Here is a 26,527-nt window from a genome sequence, read left to right as displayed (position 1 = left end):
AGCTCAGTTTGGTGTAAAAGCAGTAGGAAAAGGACAACCAAAACCACAAGGGTGGGAGCTGTGTCCCCCAATGAAAAGCTCCAAGAAAGACATTTTACGGTGAGTACACAAAAATGTCATTTCCTTTCTCGCCTTTTCATTGGGGGACACAGACATTGGGACGTCCCAAAGCAGTCCCTGGGTGGGAACTGAACTATTAACAGTGTAGAACATCAGCCTAAGAGCTGACTAACAACTGCAACTGCAGTGAACACATAACAAACACTGTCAAGAACCGAGCAGTGGCCACTTATAAATGGGCCACTGCCGCCTGAAGGACTTGTCTTCCAAGAGCAGCATCTGCAGAGGCATGCGTATGCACTCTGTAGAATTTTGTAAACGTGTGCACACTGGAGCAGGTAGCGGCCTTGCAAAGTTGGGCCGCCGAAGCCTGATGGCGGATTTCCCAGGAAGCACCCACTGCTCGCGTAGAGTGGGCCCGCACAGATTGAGGAGGAACAACACCTCGTGTTTTGTATGCCTCACAGATGGCAGTCCTAATCCATCCAGAAATCGTGGATTTAGAAGCCGGATTGCCCTTTTTGTGTCCTTGTGAGAGGACGAAGAGGGCATCGGACCTGCGCAACGCGCTGTTCTGGAGATGTAGATCCGCAGAGCCCTGACGAGATCTAGAGTGTGAAGGGCTTTTTCAAAAGAGTGGACCGGGACCAAGCAGAATGACGGCAACACAATGTCATCGTTTAAGTGGAAAGAAGACACGACCTTCGGGAGAAAAGTGGGGGAAGGCCGAAGGACCACCTTATCATGATGGAAAATCAGGTAAAGTGAGCGACAGGAAAGAGCCGCCAGTTCGGACACTCGCCTGATAGAGGTAATGGCGACTAAAAAGGCAACCTTCCAGGACAGTCGTTGAAGAGAGATTTCTCTCAGAGGTTCGAAGGGAGGAAGCTGAAGAGCTCCGAGAACCAGATTCAGATCTCAGGGATCTAAGGGGTGGCGATAAGGAGGGACCAAATGCGCCACCCCTTGAAGAAAGGTACGGACCTGAGGGCAAGAAGCCAGCCGCTTCTGGAAAAATACTGACAAGGCAGAAACTTGTCCTTTAAGGGTACTGAGAGCTAGACCCGAGTCCAGACCGTCTTGCAGAAAGGCAAGAACATTAGGGATTGAAAAAGTAAGCGGCGACCGATTATGACGGTCACACCAGGAAAGATAGGTCTTCCAGGTCCTGTGGTAGATACTGGCGGAGGAGGGCTTCCGAGCATTAAGCATGGTATGAACTACCTTAGAAGAAAGACCTGATTTTGCTAGAATCAAGGATTCAAGCGCCACGCCGTCAAATGCAGGTGTGCTGTATTCTGGTGGAATATTGGACCTTGCGACAGAAGATCCGGGCAGTCGGGAAGATGCCAGGGAGGGTCACCGAGCAGTTGGAGAAGCTCTGGGTACGAGGCTCTCCTGGGCCAGTCCGGGGCCTCGAGGATCACCGGGATTCCCTCCGCTTTGATTTTCTTGATTACTCTCGGAATGAGAGGAAACAGAGGGAAGATGTAGGGTAGGCGAAACTGTGACCACGGAAAGACTAGAGCGTTGGAGCCGAGCGCTAGCGGGTCTCTCGACCGGGATATGAAGGGATGTATTTTGGCGTTCATCCGAGAAGCCATGAGGTCCACATCTGGGAGTCCCCAACGAAGAGTGATCTGATGGAACACTTCATCGTGGAGGGACCATTCCCCTGCCACTAGACCTTGCCTGCTGAGAAAGTCTGCGGCCCAGTTGTCTACCCCCAGAATATGGACAGCTGAAATAATGGGAATGTGCATCTCTGCCCAAAGAAGAATCCTGGACACTTCTTTCATCGCTGCCCTGCTGCGAGTTCCTCCCTGACGCTTGATGTAAGCCACGGCCGTGGCATTGTCTGACTGGATCCGGACAGGGAGGCCCAATAGTAAGGGTTGAAAATTCTGAAGGGCCAAAAATATGGCTCTGATCTCCAGAACATTGATGTGCAGGGAGCGCTCGGAAGGAGACCAGCGTCCGTGAACAGTGTGGTGGAGAAACACCGACCCCCATCCTATCAGGCTGGCATCCGTCGTGAATACTTGCCAGTGGACCGGGTGGAAGGACTTCCCTTGAGATAGGGATGAAGCTTGAGTCCACCAGACGAGGGAGCTGAGCGCAGACCGAGATAGGCGGACTGACCGGTCTAGGGAAGCTGGATTCTTGTCCCAGGAGGATAGAAGGTCCAGTTGTAGAGGGCGCAGATGGAATTGGGCAAAGGACACGGCTTCTATGACCGCCACCATCTTGCCTAACACTCTCATTCCATTCCGAAGGGATGTGTGACGGCGAGAGCGGAGGGATTGGGCGGCCCAGATCAGGGAAGACCTCTTGTCCTCTGGAAGAAAAACCCGGGACTGAGCCATGTCTATCAGCATACCTAAGAAGGTGATGCGCTGATGAGGAATGAGGGATGACTTGTTGAAGTTGATAAGCCACCCTAGCCTTGACAGCGTGTCTAGGCAAATCTGCACGCTTTCTGAGCAAACTTGAAGAGAGCTCCCTTTGCCAAGAAGGTCGTCAAAATAGGGAACGACCAGGATGCCTTTGGGGTGTAAAATGGACATGACGGCCGCCATGACCTTTGTGAAGACCTGAGGCGCAGTGGTCAGTCCAAAGGGGAGGGCCCTGAATTGGAAATGACGGTATCCTACGGCAAAGCGAAGGAACCGTTGATGAGAGACAGATATGGGAATGTGTAAACAGGCATCTTGAAAGTCTATGGAAGCTAGGAATTCTCCAGGTTCCATGGCGGCTAGCACTACTCTCAATGATTCCATTCGGAAAGTTCGAATCCGTACGAATTTGTTCAGCCGTTTGAGGTCCAGATAAGGCGGACAGAGCCATCTTTTTTGGGAACGACAAAAAGGTTTGAATAGAAACCTTTGCCGCGTTGTTCTAGGGGCACTGGAATGATAACATTTGCTTTCTGTAAACAGGCTATGGTCTGAAATAAGGCCTGGCTTTGCGTTTTGGACTTTGGAAGACAAGAACGCAGAAACCTGTTGGCCGGCAGGGAATGGAAATCGATCTTGTAACCTGAGGTGACGATTTCTCGAACCCAAGCATCGTGAGTGTGGTCTAGCCAGATATCCCGAAAAAGCAGAAGCCGCCCTCCAACAGGAGTCGGATCTGAGGGATACCTGGCGTCATGCTGAGGGGGCCTGTACAGAGCGAGGTCCTTTGGGTTTAGGTTGCTTGGAGTGGGAACGCCAAAAAGAGCCCCTTGAGGGACCGAATCCTCGATCTGAGCGTTGGGAGGATCCTTGGGCTGATGGTTTTTGGGGGGCAGGCCGAAAGGACTGCCTGCGCCAAGGAGATTTTTTAAAATTCCTGGATACAGGCCGCTTTTGAGGTAGAATGGTACTTTTACCACCCGTCGTCTCAGATATGAGTTTTTCCAGGGATTCTCCAAACAGACGCAGGCCATGGAAGGGGAGTGTGGACAGGGATTTCTTGGAGGCACTGTCCGCATTCCATATTTTTAGCCAAAGGACTCTGCGGGCAAAGACAGCATTGGCCGCCAATAGGGCTGACAAACTAGCTGCATCTAGGGAGACGTGAAGAAAATCATTAGAGGCTAGAGAGAACAAACCAAGGATCTCAAAAGCCGCCGGGGGAATATTACAAGAGCGAAGCATCCTGCGTAGGTTCTTGCTCTACACCCCCATAGCTCTCGTGACCCATGTTAAGGCAAACAGAGGGCGAAGAGAGGAGCCCGAAGCCTGGAAAATAGATTTGACCACAGCATCAACTGCGCGGTCGGACGAGTCCTTGAGAGACGCGTTGTCTGAAACAGACATGACCGTGTGTTTAGCCAGTCTGGATACTGGCGGATCCACAACGGGGGGTACTGACCAGGGCTTAACCATTTCAGAGGGAAAGGGATAAGCGAATGAAGAGAAGGGTTTTTTATTAAACCTTCTATCAGGGTGATCCCACCGTTTAGATATAATTTGCCAAAAAACCGGATCCTGAGCAAAGGATTTAGGAGGCTTCTTGGCCCGCTTGATTGCCGAGTGCAAAGTCGGGTCAGGAGGCTGATCAGAGATCGACAGAGAGTGATTGACAGCCGAAATTAGTGTGTCTTCTATATGCCTAGACTCAGAAAGGACATCTGAATCAGAGTCAGAGTCTTGAGAATCGTGACTACTAAAGGTCACAGAACCTCGGTCAGACTGACCATCGTCCGAGTCGGATGAGGCGTAGAGGTCGCAATGGCGCCTTTTGGAAACAGCCTTTTTACGTTCTGGGGGAAGAGAAACCAGACGAAGCAGGCGGGCTCCTCTGAGGGAGCTGGGCCGTCTGAGCGGCAAGGTCATCTAACCTTTTAGACATTAGAAGAGCCCATGCAGGCATTACGTCATCAGACGGGGGTGCTGCCTGGCCGGTGGCCGGAGCAGAATCCAGAGACTGCACGGCACCCTGGTCCGGCAACGGGGTCTGATGTGACACGGAAGAAAGGGCATTGCAGCCCTGGCATAGTGGATAGCTTCGGCCATTAGAAAACGAGCGTCCACAGGTGGTACAAGCATAGTACAGGTCCGTAGAGGACGCCTGGGAAGCATTATCACCCTTGCGGTTACGCATGTCAGCAACAGAGTCCTACAGCCCTATATAGGGATATGCCGCTGTTAGTATGAGTGAGGAGCCACTAGCAGTATTATAAAGTGACTGCTATGCACAGCCGGAATATACCGATAGCAAAATGGCATATACTGTCAAACAGTCGGCATATACCTGCAGGCAGAGCCAGTATATACCGCTAGTAGCTGATATACACCACTAACCAGCAGGTGCACACCGCTAGAGAGACAGTGATATACCGCTGAGCAGAGCGGTATATAGTGCTGCAGAAGTGCAGAGCCAAGTCTGCTCCCCGCGTGGAAAATGGCGTCCAGTGTTCCTGGCAGCCTGGAGGAGAGAGACGGCCCCAGAGGCTGATTGGTCTCAGAACTGGGACTAAGCGTGACGGCCAATTGGAAAGGAGCTGCTCCTGAGTGAGGGAGCGGCTTCCAGAGCAGTGAGAGGGGGCGTGGCTAGAATGCAGGCCGAAGCTGTGGGCTAAATTAATGATGCTCCCCGGGATCACGGCCTACATCGCCCCACCGGCACCTTTCCAGGCGGCGGTTTGGATGCAGGGGACAGATGACTCGTCGTCTCCCTACCTGCTCCTTGCTCCGTCTGAAGACGCGTCGGTGATGGATGCGGGGATCTCAGGGACGCTTCTTCGGCTCAAGGCTGAAACAGGTCCTCGGTTCAGCTTAGCCCTCTGGAGTTACCTTGGTGTGAGGTGCTTCCAGGGAGCCTGGAGGGGTACGCAGAACCGACCACTTGGCCGCGAGGGAAGACTGACGGCTTGTGCACGCCACAGGTTTCCTCTGCCCGTACACGGGGGGAATGGGGGTGGCAAGGCACCCTGGTATTGCCCCATATCAAAAATAGAATGAATAAGAAAAAACAAAATAAAAAATAAAAACAAAATAAGCTGGGCTGAGGCACCTCTGGTGGAGCTCAGTCCAGTCATGTCAGCCTCCCTGCTGAAACTAGAAAAAACTGAGCTAGTTTCCTGCCTAGCGAGGGTATATGCTGTGGGGGGAGGAGCTAACACTTTTTCAATCTAGTGTCACGCCTCCCTGGAGACACCATAATACCCACTGTCTGTGTCCCCCAATGAAAAGGCGAGAAAGGAAGGGACATTTAAAGAAAGACTGTACTATATGGAAAGCAGAACAGAAATTACACCATAAAGAGAATACACAGAAGGTGAAAAACACAATTTCTGACTCATATGTAAATAATTGGAATGGCACATTTAAAGTAACTGATAAGAAATCATCATCAGGTTGGTTTATTGACTCAGGAGCAACAAGTCATATGACAAGTAAGCAAAGTTTCTTTACTGAACTTGATTTAAATAAGATGGAAGCCATTTATCTTGCAGATGGGAGCAAAATAACTGCGGAAGGAATTGGACAAGGAATGCTAAACTGTTCTAATAAGTTTGGGCATGATTCAAAAATACTTGTACAGGATGTGTTATATGTTCCAGGATTAGAAGGAGGATTATCTGTAAAACGTCTAACAGCTAAAGAACTTAAGGCCGTCACACAAAACAACTTACCAGCGATCCCAACAACAATACAACCTGATAGGGATCGCTGGTAAGTTGCTAGGAGGTCGATGGTGAGATGTCACACTAAGCGATGCTCCAGCGATCCCACCAGCAACCTGACCTGGCAGGGATCGCTGGAGCGTCGCTACACGGGTTGCTGGTGAGCTTGTCACACAGGCAGATCTCACCAGCAACCCGTGACCAGCCCCCAGCGCCGCGTGGAAGCGATGCTGCGCTTGGTAACTAAGGTAAATATCGGGTAACCAAGGCGATATTTACCTTGGTTACCAGCGCACACCGCTTAGCGCTGGCTCCCCGCACACGTAGCCACAGTACACATCAGGTTAATTACCCGATGTGTACTCTGCTACCTGTGCAGGCAGCAGGAGCCGGCTTCTGCGGACGCTGCTAACCACAGTAAACATCGGGTAACCAAGAAGCCCTTACCTTGGTTACCCGATATTTACCTTTGTTACCAGCGTCCGCCGCTCTCAGCTGTCAGAACCGGCTCCTGTTCTCTGCACTCCTAGCCACAGTACACATCGGGTTAATTACCCGATGTGTACTGTGGCTACGTGTGCAGAGAGCAGGGAGCCGGCACTGACATCTGAGAGCGGCGGACGCTTTTAACGAAGATAAACATCGGGTAACCAAGGTAAGGGCTTCTTGGTTACCCGATGTTTACCGTGGTTATCAGCGTCCGCAGAAGCCGGCTCCTGCTGCCTGCACATTCAGTTGTTGCTCTCTCGCTGTCACACACAGCGATGTGCGCTTCACAGCGGGAGAGCAACAACTAAAAAATGGCCCAGGACATTCAGCAACAACCAACGACCCCACAGCAGGGGCCAGGTTGTTGCTGGATGTCACACACAGCAACATCGCTAGCAACATCGCTGCTACGTCACAAAAGTTGTTCCTTAGCAGCGATGTTGCTAGCGATGTTGCTTAGTGTGACGTAGCCTTTACTGTAAAATTCAAAGATGATGAATGTACAATCCTAGCGGGAAATAAGATCATAACCAATGTCAAGGCAGATGAACAATTATATCATCTAGACACATTAAAAGAACAGAACAGATGAAGTTGTGCACACATGATCACAAGAATTGTATTCACATGTGGCATAGACGTCTAGGACACAGACATCCTAAAAATATAATGGAGCTACAAAAGAAAGACTTGACAAAAGATCTATCAATATCTAATTGCTCAATTACCGTAAAATGTGAATGTTGTATAAAATCTAAAGCCACAAGAATATCTATACCTAAAGAAAGTGAGATGAAGCACAAGACCACTTGATTTGGTGCATACTGACGTATGTGGACCCATGAAAGTGACTACATCAGGAGATAATAGATATATAGTGACTTTTATAGAGGACTACAAGATACACTGTCACATACTTGATCAAGAACAAAAGTGAAGTTTTCAATAAATTGCTAGAATACGTGACAAAATCGAATAACAAGTTTCAGAGGAAGCCAATTGTCATTAGAAGTGATAATGGAGGTGAAGTCACAGGACACGAAATAGAAAACTACTTAAGACAAAATTGTATAGAGCATCAAAAGTCTGAACACACCTGAACAAAATGGAATAGCAGAAAGGAAGAACAGAACTCTGACTGAAATGATAAGATGTATGCTAACAGATTCCAGACTACAAGAGAAATATTGGGGTGAAGCCACTTACCTGCAAAACCGACTTTTTTCTAGAACACTGAAAAAAAAAAAAAAAAAAACCATATGAACTGTGGCAGGGTAAGAAACCAAGTGTGAATCATTTAAGAGGTTTTTATATGTAAAGTTTTTGTATTTATTCCAACAGAAAACCGTTCCAAACTTCAAAACAGATCCATAGAAGGAATATTTGTTGGTTATAGTGAAAATTGCAAAGGATATAGAATCCTAGATCCCAAAACAGACAGTTACGTTGAGTAACAGTGTGACATTCACTGAGGATCTAAAAGAAGACACTATGATTTCAGTGGAAACAAAAAAATGGGAAAAACAGCAGTGATATAGCTGAAAATATCTGATGAAAAAGAATTTGAAACTGATGAAAAACAGAATGCTGAAAATGAAGAGATACAACTACAAACAGACACAGAACCAAGACGTTCAATAAGAGAAAACAAAGGAAAACCACCAATACTTCTTTCATACAAGGCAAGTAAAAGCAAAATTTATGAGCCTACCTCTTGGGAAGACATATCTCAACTTCCTGAAGAAGAAGCTAATAAATGGATAAAGGCAACAGAAACAAAAATAAAATTCATGCATGACTCAAAGACATGGACACTGACAGAATTACCAGAAGGAAAAAAAGCTATAGGATGTAAATGGGTTTTTAAAATAAAATGCCAAACAGATGGCAAAGCTGAACAATACTGAGTAAGACTCGTGGCAAAGGTTATTCTCAAAAATATGGTGAAGACTACGATGAAACATTTGCTCCAGTTGTCAAACATACAATAAGAACTTTGTTTGCAGTTGCAGCAATTAAATTGACGCATCCGGACGTAAAGACAGCATTTTTGAATGGAGATTTAACAGAAGATATTTACATGGAACAGCCTCCAGGATTCAAAGATAAAAGTAACCCAAACATGGTTTGTAAACTGCAGAAAAGTATATACGGTTTAAAACAAGCTGCTAAAGCGTGGAATGATAAAATCACAGAAGTGCTCACAAATGAAAAATTTCAAAGACGCAAAGCTGATCCTTGCCTATACACAAAAAGACTGATGGACAGATGGATCTATCTACTAATTTATGTTGATATTTTAGTTTGTTCTGAAAAAGAAATCGATAAAGAGGACATACTAAGAATTCTGAATCAACATTTCAAGATCAAAGACTTTGGAAATGTGAAACAGTACCTTGGAATACAGAAAGAAAAAGAGAAGGAAGAAGAAGATGGAAGTTTCCTACTTAAATCAAAATCACATGATTCAAGACATAATTGAAACATTTGGATTGAAGGATGCAAAAACAGTAAAGTCTCCAATGGAAACCAATTATCTTAAAGAGATGAATAGCGAGCAAAATGTGTTACCAAATAATGAAGAGTACACAACAGCAATGGGAAAATTACTGTATCTAGCAACTGTTACATGGCCAGACATCGCAGCAGTAGTAGAAATTCTGAGAAGAAAAGTGTCGAAGCCAAATAAGAGAGACTGGAATGCCGTGAAGAGAGTAATACGTTATTTGAAAGGAACTAGCAACGTTCAACTGAAACTACCTACAAGTGATAAATGCACTTTAACTGGATACGTTGATGCAGATTGGGCTGGAGATCCAACTGACAGGAAATCTACCAGTGGCTATCTTTTCTTTCTCTCAGGCGGACCAATTAGTTGGACTAGTAAGAAACAATCTATAGTAACGCTGTCATCAACAGAAGCAGAATATGTTGCAGCAGCACATGTGGGTCAAGACGTTCTATGGTTAAGACAATTGCTATCAGACCTAGGACAACCACAGTTGGAACCAACAAAAATAAATGAGGATAATCAAGGATGTCTTGTTTTTGCTCAGATGGAAAGAGTTAACCCAAGAGCCAAGCACATTGATGTGAAGTATCATTTCTTGAGGGATCACCAGGATCAAGGAATCCTGAAATTAGAATATTGTCAAACTGAAGATATGACAGCAGATATTTTCACAAAGGCATTGAATGCTGAAAGACATCACAGACTAATGAAGAAATGAGGCTTAACTGAATACGTCCTTACTGTTGAGAAAGGGTGTTGGTATATGCAACAGATGAAGACTTCTTTGTATATGTGAAGGAGGACTTTATGCTGATCTAACAGTAGATGGCGATGTTGTGTGAAGTTTCCTTACTCACTGTATTGTAAAAAGTCTTTTGTTTCTTCCTAGTTTTGGTTTCTCTTCCTGATGCAATGCTGTAGGACTGTGCATATTTTTACCTCATGCTCTCAGAAGTAAAGAGCTTGTTATCCCATGTAATCTGCTCTGTGAACTTTCTTCTACACCTGGGAAGCTGGAAGCGGTGCAACACTGTGCTGGTCGGCTGACCGCGTACAATAAACTCTCCCACGTCCTCATCCTCAAACAGAACACGTGGTTTGGCATCACCACACTCGATCTCTGCCACTTCTGGGGCCGGGGCAGGGCCAGGTGGACAGGCCACGGAACACAAACCAACAGGGTCAACATAAAGCTGAAGTAGCTGCTGCATGACTTGGGGCTCAGACCACTTGGCTGATTTGTAGTGGACAACCCCTTTAAGAACAATGCTCATCTGAGACCATAGTCTGTAGCAGTACCTATCATTGATGGATCACTAACCAACACATATCTGGATTGTCTCCAGAGAGGCGAGAGATAGAAAAAAAATGAGGCTTCACAGTCATGGCCAGTTATTATACAGTGGATCTGTCACCAAATTTCACAAGGTAAACTGCATAATTATATAGATTCCTTAGACCTGATGAAGCTGCTGTACTTACTGTCAAAATCCATGTTAAAATGGATGTATAATACTGATATTAGAAAAAGCATTAGTTCAACTGTATTCAGTCTACATCCAATCTGAGAACTGCAGCTTGTACTGAGCAGTGTGAGATCTCATCAGCAGCAGGGAGAGCAACACTGAGGAACTGTCAACCCTGCTTAGGTGGGCAGATAATTAGTTTCAACTTTTAAAAAGGGTTGCACTTCCATGCTAATATGGGTTTCACAGTAGGTACACCAGCCTCACTAGGTCTAGGAGATCTATTAATGCATGCAGCCTGATTTATGAAATTTGATGACCTGTTTTAATCTCATTCTCAAATATATAAGACGCCATCTCACGGCTGCAGGTATCAAAGCAAAGTTATCATACATAATACAGTAGTGCCTGTCCCTGGCCTCCGCTGATTACTCTGCTGTAAACGGAGTTGGGAAAGAATTCATAAGAATGGGGCAAAGGGTCTTAGCTTTCTTTCCAGTGCGGAGGATCAGGAAACAGAACCTCCCCGGTTAGAATAAAGCCGACAGGTAAACCCTTGTACGTTACTTATGCTGCATCTTTCTGCATGAACCTGAACTGTGAGGGACAAACTGTGATTTACTAATATAATCTATTCTGCAGGTTACTATTGTGAAATGATAGGAGCTGTGCTACTACTAATGTCCGGGATACACAGCACTGGTTCCTGCATCCATTGTACAGTCCCTGTACCAAAGTTATATCCTAATCTCACCCGTCCTCCAAACAATTCACTAATCACGTTACATCAAGTGTTTGATGCTCTTCCGAATACCAAGCCGTGAATTCATGATGACTCAACTATAGAAAAGCCAGAAATCGCGGGCAGTGTGCAGAGGATGGGGTTTATAGGGTAACAATCAGGTGGTAAGGGGTAATAGAGTGATGAAATAAAGCCACACAGGGCCGATAGCACCACACTCACATTTATTACTTTATACTGCAAGAGTCAGGAGACAGGAGATGCTTTATTACCAGTTAGGCTATGTGTCCACGGTAGAATGTACCTGCGGATTTTTCTGCATGAAAATCCGCGACTTTCGCGGCAAATCCGCACCTTATTTTTGCCGCGGATTTACCGCGGATTACCGCGAATGTGCCGCGGATTTTGATGCGGATTTTTTTTTTTCCCCATTCTATACCCAAAATCCGCACCAAAATCCGCAATAATAATTGACATGCTGCAGATTTTTCCGGATCAAAATCCGCGGCAAATCCGCAGCGGAAAAATCCGCAGCATGGACACAGCATTTCCAAAATGCCATTGAAATGGCTTGGAAGTGCCGCTGCTGCAGATTTTCGGAAAATCCGCGGCAAAATCCGCGGTAAATCCGCAGCGTGGGCACATAGCCTAAAAAGCAGCGGGGAGTTTATGAGGCCTTTGCTCTGGTCTGAAATGCAGAGAAAGTAAATGCTGAAGTCTGGATTATGTCATCGAAATGTAGAAAATCTCAAGAAAAGGACAAATTCTCGATAACTGTGAATCATTGCACGGTATGGAGGGAGAAGGCTATCCTTAATATCACAATATGCTCCAGATACGGCGACACGAGCCGAGCTCCACCGCCGCCGTCACTCACACACCGCCAATTCTGGGTTTGCTTTAAAAAAAAAAAAAAACGCACAAGAAAAGCAACATTGACTTTGGTGCATTGTTACGGTATTTTATTTTCTGAACTTCTTTTTACTTGGATATATAACTTGCAGTAAAACGTGTATAAACCTATAACTGCCCCAATGTATAGCAATGCGGTTCTATAATGTGCACATAACCCTGGATTTATGGCACTTTCTTAAGTCAAGACCTTTTAGATATTACGTTTTACAAGTGCATTACGTCACCTTTAATCGTCTTCCCTTTGGAAACATAAAAAGCCCACCTGTAAGAAATGCACATCCTCCTGGAGAAAGCAAGGCCAGAAGACATCCACCCCGTATAAAGACGGCAGCGACCGAGCCAAGCACACGGGAGGGCGACTCTTCATCAGATCAGTCTCAAAACGTGTGTGTGTATATATATATATATATATATATATATATATATATATATATATATATAAATAATACTTTGGTGACTTTCTGGCGCGTTCAGTCTCTTTGGGTCGGGGTCTATCACATCTAGAATCGGCGATCTTTGCCTCCACCTCTGTTAGATGACGGGGGTCTCTTGAGTACAGCCCCATCTTCAGGTCACCACAGATTTTCTATTGGATTCAGGTCTGGGCTCGACCGTTCCAGAACGATGACCACCTTTTGATGAAGCCGTTCCGTTGATGATTTGCAGGTATGTTTATGGGGATTGTGTTGGATTTTCTTCTAATCTTTCCCTCATTTTTGAGGGGAGCACAGTTCAGGATTTGGAAGTTTCGCCTCTAGTCTTTCGCCCCCAAGTACATTTCGCACGCAGGATGATTCCCCTGATGATTTGCCCCCAGGAATGTTCGCCCCCGGATGTTTCGCCCCCCACCCATTTACCACATTTCACCCCCGTCTGTTTTGCCCGCAGATGTTTGCTGCTGATGTTTTGCTCTTGATGTTTTGCCCCAGATCTTTTGCTCCCCACATTTCACCCCGACAGGCCCTTAACTGTACAGCTCCTCATCGCCTGGCTACTTTAGGAATTCTATCAAGATTGTAGGTGAAGATGATTGTAGATGAAGGTGGGATTGTGAGCAACTCCACGGCCTCGTTCACATGTGTGTCCGTATGGGAAATATTGGGGGGGAAAATGTGGGGGGGAGGGGAGTGAAATATGGGGGGTAAAACATCCGGGGGCGAAATGCTGGGGCCGAAACATCCGGGGGCGAATATTTCTGCGGGGTGAATCATCCTGGGGGCGAAACATGTGGGGATGAAATGCTGGGGGTGAAATGTGGGGTGGGGGGGCGAAAAGCTGGAGGCAAAATGCTTGGGGCGAAACTTCCTAGAACCGCACAGTTCTAGGTAATGTCATTGTTGTGCCAAATTTAAGCCCCTTCTTCATAGTGTTCATGGTAGATCTAATGTCTGGGAATTACCTTCTCCTGGCTGATAACTTTCCACAATGAGACCCTTTGCTGTGTTGTCAGCTGTTTACAGGCTGAGGCTTTTCCTGGAAAATACAAGTATGAAAATCTCAGGAAAATCCTCCTAGAAGAGCGACACTTTCTCTGGGGTCAATCAGAATCGCTATAAACGACGGCGGCCGAGCTCTGATACTGTGTAACATGGGGGGAAATATGATTGGCTGATTCTGAGCACAACCACATCCCAATTACGATATAACAGGGTGTGAACACTTATGTAACCATATTTTTGTAGTTTTATTTTCTCCTTGGAATGATTTGTTTTATATTCAGTGGATTTGTACAGATTATGGGCAACATTAAAGATGGAAAAAATCCTGAAATGATTATTCCTAGTAGGATTGGTTTCCATGAGAAAAACCTGGCATTATAAGAGGGGTGTGCAGACTTATCCACTGTATACTTGGCGTCAGTCTGCTAACTCTACAATGATATAGAGGTCTACAACATGTACTGAATGTTTAGCTGGCATTTCACGCCTGCAGACACGCTATACTGAAGACTCCTTGTTCTGACACTGTGCAGGTAGAAGATAAACAACATTTCTGAGAAATTATCTACTTCCTTATATCGGACTGGAGACGGCCATCACTCATGGTGTAACCTTTGGTGAACGTGTCACCTGTGATTGCCTAGGGAAGGGCTGCTCCTGCTCCCATGGTTCCCAACCGAAATCAGCTGTAATACTCCATACACATCATCACAAACCGCAGAAATCAGGATCCGTAGCCAGAAGTCAAACCAGGGGTAGAAGGTAAGACGCTGCGGAAAAGGGGCGAATCACCCTGGTAAGAAAACTACTTTGCAGCCCCAACTCCAAACGCTCTGGGCCTGGCGCAGGGAGGGGCAGTAAAGTTCCCGTACTCCTCTGGGATCCAGTATATGCCCTCTGCTCTCCGCCAACTACACCTGCTTGTGATGAAATTGTAGTTCAGTCCCAGACAAGAAAACCAGTCACAGCCATGGAGAAAAATGATGGCTGGAAAAAGTAGACATTTTATACTTAAACAACCCCTTTCCCCAAGTCTGAGTGCATGTTAGTAGAAAGCCTCATTCAATATCAATGAACGTCATCTCACGAGGCCGAAATTCGTGCAAAAGTATAAACCTGTCACAAAAGAACAACGGGCTAAGGAAAATTAACGATGGATTTCAGGGAAGGAGATGGGTCCAGTAAAAGAGCTAAAATGGTTTAAGAGAGAATACTGGTGCCACTGTGGACAATTAATAGCAGACCTCAGGATGTCCACACCAAGCCGGACCGGACGCTGCTCCCGACTGCCGGAGCGTAACGTGGTTATTCTCATCTCCAGAAATGGACCGTGTCGGACAGTGCTGCTAAATACAAGCAATTTACCGCTTCTTAAAAGGTATAGACATAGAGGCCACTGAGCGGAAAGACCTGATAGATGGAGGCCCAGCCTATGTGCAGCGTCCAGGTACAGACATAGAGGCCACTGAGCGGAGAGACCGGATAGATGGAGGCCCAGCCTATGTGCAGCGACCAGGTACAGACATAGAGGCCACTGAGCGGAGAGACCGGATAGATGGAGGCCCAGCCTATGTGCAGCGACCAGGTACAGACATAGAGGCCACTGAGCGGAGAGACCGGATAGATGGAGGCCCAGCCTATGTGCAGCGACCAGGTACAGACATAGAGGCCACTGAGCGGAGAGACCGGATAGATGGAGGCCCAGCCTATGTGCATTATCCAGGTACAGACATAGAGGCCACTGAGCGGAAAGACCTGATAGATGGAGGCCCAGCCTATGTGCAGCGTCCAGGTACAGACATAGAGGCCACTGAGCGGAGAGACCGGATAGATGGAGGCCCAGCCTATGTGCAGCGACCAGGTACAGACATAGAGGCCACTGAGCGGAGAGACCGGATAGATGGAGGCCCAGCCTATGTGCAGCGCCCAGGTACAGACATAGAGGCCACTGAGCGGAGAGACCGGATAGATGGAGGCCCAGCCTATGTGCATTATCCAGGTACAGACATAGAGGCCACTGAGCGGAAAGACCTGATAGATGGAGGCCCAGCCTATGTGCAGCGTCCAGGTACAGACATAGAGGCCACTGAGCGGAAAGACCTGATAGATGGAGGCCCAGCCTATGTGCAGCGACCAGGTACAGACATAGAGGCCACTGACCGGACAGACCTGATAGATGGAGGCCCAGCCTATGTGCAGCGTCCAGGTACAGACATAGAGGCCACTGAGCGGAGAGACCTGATAGATGGAGGCCCAGCCTATGTGCAGCGTCCAGGTACAGACATAGAGGCCACTGAGCGGAAAGACCTGATAGATGGAGGCCCAGCCTATGTGCAGCGTCCAGGTACAGACATAGAGGCCACTGAGCGGAGAGACCTGATAGATGGAGGCCCAGCCTATGTGCAGCGACCAGGTACAGACATAGAGGCCACTGAGCGGAGAGACCGGATAGATGGAGGCCCAGCCTATGTGCATTATCCAGGTACAGACATAGAGGCCACTGAGCGGAGAGACCTGATAGATGGAGGCCCAGCCTATGTGCAGCGTCCAGGTACAGACATAGAGGCCACTGAGCGGAGAGACCTGATAGATGGAGGCCCAGCCTATGTGCAGCGTCCAGGTACAGACATAGAGGCCACTGACCGGAGAAACCTGATAGATGGAGGCCCAGCCTATGTGCAGCGTCCAGGTACAGACATAGAGGCCACTGAGCGGAGAGACCTGATAGATGGAGGCCCAGCCTATGTGCAGCGTCCAGGTACAGACATAGAGGCCAGTGAGCGGAGAGACCTGATAGATGGAGGCCCAGCCTATGTGCAGCATCCAGGTACAGACATAGATGCCACTGACCGGACAGACCTGATAGATGGAGGCCCAGCCTATGTGCAGCGTCCAGGTACAGACATAGAGGCCACTGAGCGGAGAGACCTGATAGATGGAGGCCCAGCCTATGTGCAGCGTCCAGGTACAGACATAGAGGCCACTGACCGGAGAGACCTGATAGATGGAGGCCCAGCCTATGTGCAGCGTCCAGGTACAGACATAGAGGCCACTGAGCGGAGAGACCTGATAGATGGAGGCCCAGCCTATGTGCAGCGTCCAGGTACAGACATAGAGGCCACTGACCGGAGAGACCTGATAGATGGAGGCCCAGCCTATGTGCAGCGTCCAGGTACAGACATAGAGGCCACTGAGCGGAGAGACCTGATAGATGGAGGCCCAGCCTATGTGCAGCGTCCAGGTACAGACATAGAGGCCACTGAGCGGAGAGACCTGATAGATGGAGGCCCAGCCTATGTGCAGCGTCCAGGTACAGACATAGAGGCCACTGACCGGAGAGACCTGATAGATGGAGGCCCAGCCTATGTGCAGCGTCCAGGTACAGACATAGAGGCCACTGAGCGGAGAGACCTGATAGATGGAGGCCCAGCCTATGTGCAGCGTCCAGGTACAGACATAGAGGCCACTGACCGGAGAGACCTGATAGATGGAGGCCCAGCCTATGTGCAGCGTCCAGGTACAGACATAGAGGCCACTGAGCGGAGAGACCTGATAGATGGAGGCCCAGCCTATGTGCAGCGTCCAGGTACAGACATAGAGGCCACTGAGCGGAGAGACCTGATAGATGGAGGCCCAGCCTATGTGCAGCGTCCAGGTACAGACATAGATGCCACTGACCGGACAGACCTGATAGATGGAGGCCCAGCCTATGTGCAGCGTCCAGGTACAGACATAGAGGCCACTGAGCGGAGAGACCTGATAGATGGAGGCCCAGCCTATGTGCAGCATCCAGGTACAGACATAGAGGCCACTGAGCGGAGAGACCTGATAGATGGAGGCCCAGCCTATGTGCAGCGTCCAGGTACAGACATAGAGGCCACTGACCGGAGAGACCTGATAGATGGAGGCCCAGCCTATGTGCAGCGTCCAGGTACAGACATAGAGGCCACTGAGCGGAGAGACCTGATAGATGGAGGCCCAGCCTATGTGCAGCGTCCAGGTACAGACATAGAGGCCACTGAGCGGAGAGACCTGATAGATGGAGGCCCAGCCTATGTGCAGCATCCAGGTACAGACATAGATGCCACTGACCGGACAGACCTGATAGATGGAGGCCCAGCCTATGTGCAGCGTCCAGGTACAGACATAGAGGCCACTGAGCGGAGAGACCTGATAGATGGAGGCCCAGCCTATGTGCAGCGTCCAGGTACAGACATAGAGGCCACTGAGCGGAGAGACCTGATAGATGGAGGCCCAGCCTATGTGCAGCGTCCAGGTACAGACATAGAGGCCACTGACCGGACAGACCTGATAGATGGAGGCCCAGCCTATGTGCAGCGTCCAGGTACAGACATAGAGGCCACTGAGCGGAGAGACCTGATAGATGGAGGCCCAGCCTATGTGCAGCGTCCAGGTACAGACATAGAGGCCACTGAGCGGAGAGACCTGATAGATGGAGGCCCAGCCTATGTGCAGCGTCCAGGTACAGACATAGAGGCCACTGACCGGACAGACCTGATAGATGGAGGCCCAGCCTATGTGCAGCGTCCAGGTACAGACATAGAGGCCACTGAGCGGAGAGACCTGATAGATGGAGGCCCAGCCTATGTGCAGCGTCCAGGTACAGACATAGAGGCCACTGACCGGACAGACCTGATAGATGGAGGCCCAGCCTATGTGCAGCATCCAGGTACATACATAGAGGCCACTGAGCGGAGAGACCTGATAGATGGAGGCCCAGCCTATGTGCAGCGCCCAGGTACAGACATAGAGGCCACTGAGCGGAGAGACCTGATAGATGGAGGCCCAGCCTATGTGCAGCATCCAGGTACAGACATAGAGGCCACTGACCGGACAGACCTGATAGATGGAGGCCCAGCCTATGTGCAGCATCCAGGTACATACATAGAGGCCACTGAGCGGAGAGACCTGATAGATGGAGGCCCAGCCTATGTGCAGCGTCCAGGTACATACATAGAGGCCACTGAGCGGAGAGACCTGATAGATGGAGGCCCAGCCTATGTGCAGCGCCCAGGTACAGACATAGAGGCCACTGAGCGGAGAGACCTGATAGATAGAGGCCCAGCCTATGTGCAGCATCCAGGTACAGACATAGAGGCCACTGAGCGGAGAGACCTGATAGATGGAGGCCCAGCCTATGTGCAGCGCCCAGGTACAGACATAGAGGCCACTGACCGGACAGACCTGATAGATGGAGGCCCAGCCTATGTGCAGCATCCAGGTACAGACAGAGGCAACTGACCGGACAGACCTGATAGATGGAGGCCCAGCCTATGTGCAGCGTCCAGGTACAGACATAGAGGCCACTGAGCGGAGAGACCTGATAGATGGAGGCCCAGCCTATGTGCAGCGTCCAGGTACAGACATAGAGGCCACTGACCGGACAGACCTGATAGATGGAGGCCCAGCCTATGTGCAGCATCCAGGTACAGACATAGAGGCCACTGAGCGGAGAGACCTGATAGATGGAGGCCCAGCCTATGTGCAGCATCCAGGTACAGACATAGAGGCCACTGAGCGGAGAGACCTGATAGATGGAGGCCCAACCTATGTGCAGCGTCCAGGTACAGACATAGAGGCCACTGACCGGACAGACCTGATAGATGGAGGCCCAGCCTATGTGCAACGTCCAGGTACAGACATAGAGGCCACTGACCGGACAGACCTGATAGATGGAGGCCCAGCCTATGTGCAGCGTCCAGGTACAGACATAGAGGCCACTGACCGGACAGACCTGATAGATGGAGGCCCAGCCTATGTGCAGCGTCCAGGTACAGACATAGAGGCCACTGAGCGGACAGACCTGATAGATGGAGGCCCAGCCTATGTGCAGCGTCCAGGTACAGACATAGAGGCCACTGACCGGACAGACCTGATAGATGGAGGCCCAGCCTATGTGCAGCGTCCAGGTACAGACATAGAGGCCACTGACCGGAGAGACCGCTTCACCACAGGTCAGATTTTTCGTTTTGCAGGGAAACCTCCCCATAAACTGGTTGAGTAACTGTGTTTGCACTGACGGGTGATACACGACCACATTCTGCAATATCGGCATCTTATATTGGCAATAAACAAACATTAAGCCACTCTTCATTTTACAGGTTTGAACTTTTGTTACAAGATCTTCCATAAAATCACCGGTTATAAGATGCATAATGTGCACCCGGCAATAATGGTGTCACCAGACTGTGCCTGACATCCAGTAAAAGCTGCAGATCTGGAGGCTACGCTCCACTTGGCGGGGGACTAGACTCCACTTGGAGAAGGCCGACTACGGTAAACTCGGTGGGAGAAAGGGAACTACTCTCCACTCAGCGGGGGGGGGGGGGACTGCACTCTATCAGTGGGGGATGGGGGACTATGCTTCACTCGTCAGGGGACTACTCTCCATTGGACAGGAGGCTAGACTCCACTCGACGGGGAATACGCTCCACTCGGAGGGGGAATACACTCCACTTGTAACTTGGAGAAGGCCAGGGGGCTAAACTCAACTCTGTAAGGGGTTACACTTAATTGGGAGGGGGCTACACTCTACTTAGCGGGGGACTATGCTTCGTTCGGCGGGGGGTTATGCTCCACCCGACAGAGGATGGGGCGCTACTTGGACTTGGTGAGGGGCTACACACTGCTCGGCAGGGGGCTACGCTCCACTTGGTAGGGGTCTACACTCCTATATAGTAGAGAAGACATAGAACACCAAATTTTTTTGCTCTAAACCAAAACTAGCACCTTCAGCAGCGCCTGTGCTGCATTCTATAAAGGTCCATGTTGTCCCCTGACGCCCCCTGTAGACCCCACAAATACCTTTATAAAAATCTCCTGCTATTCACGCGAATAGTTGGGTTCGGACCGATGGGCGACCTATTTTGCGGCTTTTGTCTCTCCTTTTGGCGCTGATTACCCAGATGGTTGAAGGGAAATGTGTCATTTCAGAAGAGACTGTCCCAGACCAGTGGATCAGTAGTAATTGGAGGGGCTCAGTAACATTGTGTAGCCTCGGCTTCCGTCCATTCTTACCCTCTTTACCAATGTTGTGGTGGATGTGGAGATGGGAAGCTCTGGGAGAAGGGGCAGTCGTACCCTCCCTCTGCAATGAAGCAGGCGCACACCACTATCTTATATGTCCGGCTCGTTGTTACTTTTCTCAGTAGCTGGTCATATTTTTGCGCACATACAGGTATCAGTCGTGTGTGGTAACACTTTTCAGGACAGAACACAATGAAGCGTTCGGGGTCTCAGATCTTTGGGTACGGGTACTAAATCTGATAACGGAAAAGGAGGGCACAGGAGAAAACAACAGTCAATACTCCCATCATTTAGGGACTACTCCTTAGAATAATACCCAGTGTGTGTGTCAAAGCTGCTATAATCCCTAAATCTACAGGTTTACTATTTCCAGATTATTAAATGATGAACATTGAAGCAATGAAATGGTTAATGTGAAGGCCCTAAGGTTTATCACTGCCCTTCACCTCCACCCTCTCTGGTAGAGAGGCATGGACCGGCATATAAAGCAGCCAGAATCTGCCGACACCTGTATATAAGGACAGCCCTGTAGAGGAAGGGAGTATACGGCACGTCTGGAGACGCCGAGCATCCAGGTGAGTATACAAGGCTTTCACTATCATTGTAATAGACAACATAAGACTAATGTGCTGTAAAAATAATAGAACCGAATACTGATAAAGTCAATGGCGGAAAATGCTGAGAATTGTAACAAAACTCCCCTTCACCGCCAAAAAACAAAAGTAATATCAGACGCAGTCATTTTTCTTTTGGGAGAATGAAAAAAACAAACAAGTCTTATTTTTACAATTACGGTAGCTCCAAGAATTTATGGCCGAATACTAAGACGGTGCGCGGCTGCAGCCTCGGGTCCTATTCACACGGCAAATAGTGACGATATTTGTACTAGGCTTGGATCCTACACACGGGGAGGTCTGATGGGACGATTTGTGCCGCTACTTGCATTATTCCTCAAGGTGAGAGCGATCCTGCTGAAGCCACATTCCCCGGCCGGCCGCGCTCCTGTTAATGGGTTACATGGGGATGTAAGTAGGAGAACAATGCAGCATTACAGGCTGACGAGCCGATGATGATGATGGCACTGTGGTGGATGAGGACTATAGCCTTCAGTGCACAATGTCCTGACAGGAGAGGCTTCATATTAGGGCTGGGTAATCAGAGGTAACAATATATGAAAAAACCCGGCACTCAATTGCATAAAGCAAAAGTAGTTTTTTATTATGGGAATCCAAACACCAAGGTGTCAGAATAACGTTTCCGTCACTCTTCGAGCTTTGTCAAACATACACACGATAAAGTAAGGAGACAAGACAATGCGTGACTACAATGTTCATATACATAAGATGCTGCACACAATCAACACGCGAGAAAATGTGCAAATCAACGTCAGTCTACTGAACGTCCCCAGCAACTCACAACACAGCCGCCAGGAGGTACAGCACACAACAATGGAGTATATGGAGAGACAGGTATACAAGAAAAGAAAACAATACATAGAAAAACAATACAGAAAAAATGCAGAGAAAAAAAATCATCATCATCATCATCATCGAAGAGCCTCTCCCGAGATCACACAGCAGCTATGATCTGCTCATCATATGTAAAAAAAATAGAGTGACCAGATAGGGTCTTACTTGGCGTTCAGTGGGGGGCTGTGGCAGTGCGAGTATATTGCTGTGGGATGCGCTGTATATACTCGCCCTGCCACACCTGAATACACCTGTCTCTCCGTATACTCCATTGCAGTGTGCTGTACCTCCTGGGGTCTGTCTTCTGAATTGCTGGGGACGTAGACTGACTGTAATTTACATATTTTCTCCAGCTTGTTAATTGTGCGCAGAATCTTATATACAGTGCCTTGTGAAAGTATTCAGCCCCTTGAGGTTTTTCAACCTTTTCCCACATTTCAGGCGTCAAACACAGATAAAATGTGAATGTTCTGGAGAAGAATCAGCAACAAGTGACACAATTGTGAAGAGGAAGGAAATTTATTGCTTATTTTAAACTTTTATAAAAAATAAATAACTGAAAATCGGGGCGTGCAATATTATTCATCCCCTGTAAGTGAATCCTTTGTCGCGCCCCCTTTTGCTGCGATTACAGCACAGTCTCTTGGGGGATGTGTCTATCAGTTTTGCACATGGAGAGGTGAAATTCTCGCCCATTCTTCCTTTGTAAACAGCTGGAGCTGAGTGAGGTTGGATGGAGGCGTTTGTGAACAGCGGTTTTCAGCTCTTTCTACAGATTCTCGATTGGGTTCAGGTCTGGACTGTGACTTGGCCATTCTAACACCTGGATACGGTTATTTGTGAACCATTCTATTGTAGATTTTGCTTTATGTTTGGGATCATTTTCTTGTTGGAAGACAAATCTCTGTCCCAGTCTCAGGTCTTTTGCAGACTCCAACAGGTTTTCTTCAAGAATGGTCCTGTATTTGGCTCCATCCATCTTCCCATCAATTTTACCACCTTCCCTGTCCCTGCTGAAGAAAAGCAGGCCCAAACCATGATGCTGCCACCACCATGCTTGACAGTGGGGATGGTGTGTTCAGGGTGATGAGCTGTGTTATTTTACGCCAAACATATGGTTTGTCATTGTGCCCAAAAAGTTCAATTTTGGTTTCCTCTGAGCAGAGCCCCTTCTTCCACATGTTTGGTGACTCCCAGGTGGCTAGTGGCAAACTTTAAACCACACTTTTTATGGATATCTTTGAGAAATGGCTTTCTTCTTGCCACTCTTCCATAAAGGCCAGATTTGTGCAGTGACTGATTGTTGTGCTATGGACAGACTCTCCCACCTCAGCTGTAGATCTCTGCAGATCATCCAGAGGGATCATGGGCCTCTTGGCTGCATCTCTGATCAGTCTCCTCCTTGTGTGAGATGATAGTTTGGATGGATGGCCGGGTCTTGGTAGATTTGCAGGGGTATGATACTCCTTCCATTTCAATATGATCGCTTGCACAGGGCTTCTTGGGATGTGTAAAGTTGTGGAAATCTTTTTGTAACCAAATCCGGCTTTAAACTTCTCCACAACAGTATCACGGACCTGCCTGTTGTGTTCCTTGGTCTTCATGATGCTCTCTGCGCTTTACACAGAACACTGAGACTATCACAGAGCAGGGGCATTATACGGAGACTTCATTACACACAGGGGCTTATATTTATCATCATCAGTCATTTAGGACAACATTGGATCATTCAGAGATCCTCAATCAACTTCTGGAGTGAATTTGCTGCACTGAAAGTAAAGGGGATGAATAATATTGCACGCCCCAATTTTCAGTTTATTTTTTTTTTTTTTTTACAAAACTTTAAAATAAGCAATAAATTTCCTTCCTCTTCACAATTGTGTCACTTGTTGTTGATTCTTCACCAGAACATTAACATATTTATCTTTATGTTTGAAGCCTGAAACGTGGGAAAAGGTTGAAAAATTCAAGGGGGCCGAATACCTTCGCAAGGCACTGTAGATGGACATAGTACTCACGTTTGCACATGCAGTATCGTCTCCTTAGTGTGTTTGACAAAGGTCAAAACGTTACTTTTGACACGTTGGTTTTTGGATTTCCATAATAAAAAAAAGCCTTTCGTTTTATGCAATTGAGTGACGGATTTTTTTCATATACGGTGTATGATTTGGGATCTATCCAGCTCCTGACCTCTCCTCTTGAGAGTGACTCCACAACTGAACGTGTGACCTCTCCTCTTGAGAGTCACTGCTTAACTGACTGGCTCCTAACACTCCTGACCCCTCTCACTTACCTCCCAAGTGGGAGACCCTATTCCACACAGGCCATCCACTGGTGTGTCTGGTGGGTGTGGCGCAGTGTTCCTAGGATTTTGATTAGCTTGTTCTTGGCAACAGCAAAAGTGAGGGATCCGTAACCAAGGAGGAGATGGATACTGTGCAGAAGGGCAGATTGCACAATACTCTGTGACGACCTGATAGGCCAGGGCGTCACACATTTATGACATAACATTATACTATATGCAGGACCCGCAGCTATCAAGAATAAGGACCCCGTCTCACGCCACTGGAAATGGTGAGACGTCTCAAAAACTGCCGTGCACCTGCACCTGACGTTCATGGCAAACCTACCGACATGTCACAGATGTTATTACAAGAGCTTGTAATATGAATGTAAGGCTGTCCTGCGGGCGGCGCCGTGCCGGATTACCGCGTGTGATGAACCCGTCTGATTCCATTCAGGGTCAGGATGGGACAGTTTGTCTATACAGTGACCTGGCATCCCATCCGCAGAGTGATAGGTGAAGCACGGCCGTCATCACCTCCTGAGCCGTAACACAAGGCAAACAGAGGTGTAATCACTTCATTATTAGGAAATACCATCACCGAGTGACGGATCAGTCACCAGAAGGTGTGAAGTGATTGTATGTGGGAAATCACGTATACGGCAAGAATGGCCAAAAAGTGACGAGAGAAGGAAAAGTGACAGGACAGCAGCGACACTGATCCATTTCTGCCCACCTCTGTTCTGGGCAAATAACATTGCACAGGCCCCAATCTTCATCTATAGCGTCAATGTTTGGGGCGCAGACGTCAGCAGATTGTGGGCTCTGTGTCTATTCATGACACCTGAGCATTGGCAGAAACCAAAAGCCGCTATCTAGGGAAGGATTGATGGCGATCGGGGGCTATAGCTGGAAAGTCATTCCTGACACCTGACGGATGGGATCTTCAATGGAAGCTCAGCCTGTGCCACAGATCACGGCAGAGATAGACGGACAATGGATGACCTTACTGTCATTCCAAAACACAACCCTCCTGACCAGCCAAGATCAGGTCACCCGGACACCACCAACGTGCGCCCACCCATACGAGGAGGGGGTCCGGAGACTATAGTTTTGTACAGTTGTGTCTGGAGAAATGTCTGACTTCTGTACGGAGGCTGGCAGATTTCAGGCTCTATACAGTAATGAAATATATCACATACTTACATAAGTGAATAAAGCCCCCGCTCCATCCAGATCACCGTCCTCCACCATTATACAGATCATCACTAAATCCTCTATAGCTGACAATGTTGTGCACTGAGGAATCCTCCGCCCTGATATAAAGCTGTTATAGTACCGGCCATTACTGCCTCTTGTGGTTGCATTCCACAGTCTGACTGCTCTAACTGTAAAGAACCCTTTCCTATTCAGCTGTCGGAATCGCCTTTCTTCCACTCGCAGTGAGTGCCCCTGGTCCTTAGTATTGTCTTTGGAAGGAATAAGTCCTGCGCCGTCCTTTGTATTGACCACACATGTATTTATACATATAATGGGATCTCCTCTGAGACGTCTTGTTCCTCCTCCATTTCTTGTAATAATCTTGTTGCCGCCTTTGAACTGACTATCTTCTTAATGTCCTTTTTAAAATGTGGAGCCCAAAACTGGATCCCGTATTCTAGATGTGGCCTTACAAGTGATTTATAGAGGGGTAACAATATATTGAGATCACGGGATCTAATCTCTCTTTTTATACACACTAGGATCTTGTTTTCTTTAGCAGCTGCTGCCTGACATTGAGCTGCCGCTCAGTTACTTGTACCCAGAATCCCCCGCTCCTTCTCCTGTTCTGTAGTCCGGAGGTTACTTCCATTTAATGCATACGCAGCTATAGGATTACTCCGTCCTCGGGGCATTACTCCACATTTATCACATTACATCTCCTCTGCCCATTCCCACATCTTCATATCATATTCATAGCGAGCCTCTGCAGCCTCGCTCCACACTATT

At 48.0% G+C, this 26,527-nt stretch overlaps 1 protein-coding gene across 5 annotated transcripts in view; it reads right to left on the bottom strand.

Moving 5' to 3' along the window:
• Positions 1 to 26,527, bottom strand: part of KCNJ5 (potassium inwardly rectifying channel subfamily J member 5) — an 89,014-nt gene that overhangs the window by 17,393 nt on the left and 45,094 nt on the right. For 3 of the 5 annotated variants that reach the window (XM_075328722.1, XM_075328718.1, XM_075328719.1), the window contains exon 4: positions 7,871 to 7,897. The exons of the other annotated variants lie outside the window; for them this stretch is intronic. In XM_075328722.1, the coding sequence (XP_075184837.1) occupies positions 7,871 to 7,897 (27 nt within the window). The remainder of the gene's footprint in view (positions 1 to 7,870; positions 7,898 to 26,527) is intronic. 5 annotated transcript variants of the gene reach the window in all.

Source organism: Anomaloglossus baeobatrachus, chromosome 11 (assembly GCF_048569485.1).
Source record: "Anomaloglossus baeobatrachus isolate aAnoBae1 chromosome 11, aAnoBae1.hap1, whole genome shotgun sequence".
NCBI classification, from domain to species: Eukaryota; Metazoa; Chordata; class Amphibia; order Anura; family Aromobatidae; genus Anomaloglossus; species Anomaloglossus baeobatrachus.
This window is presented reverse-complemented; position numbering and strand designations above follow the sequence as displayed.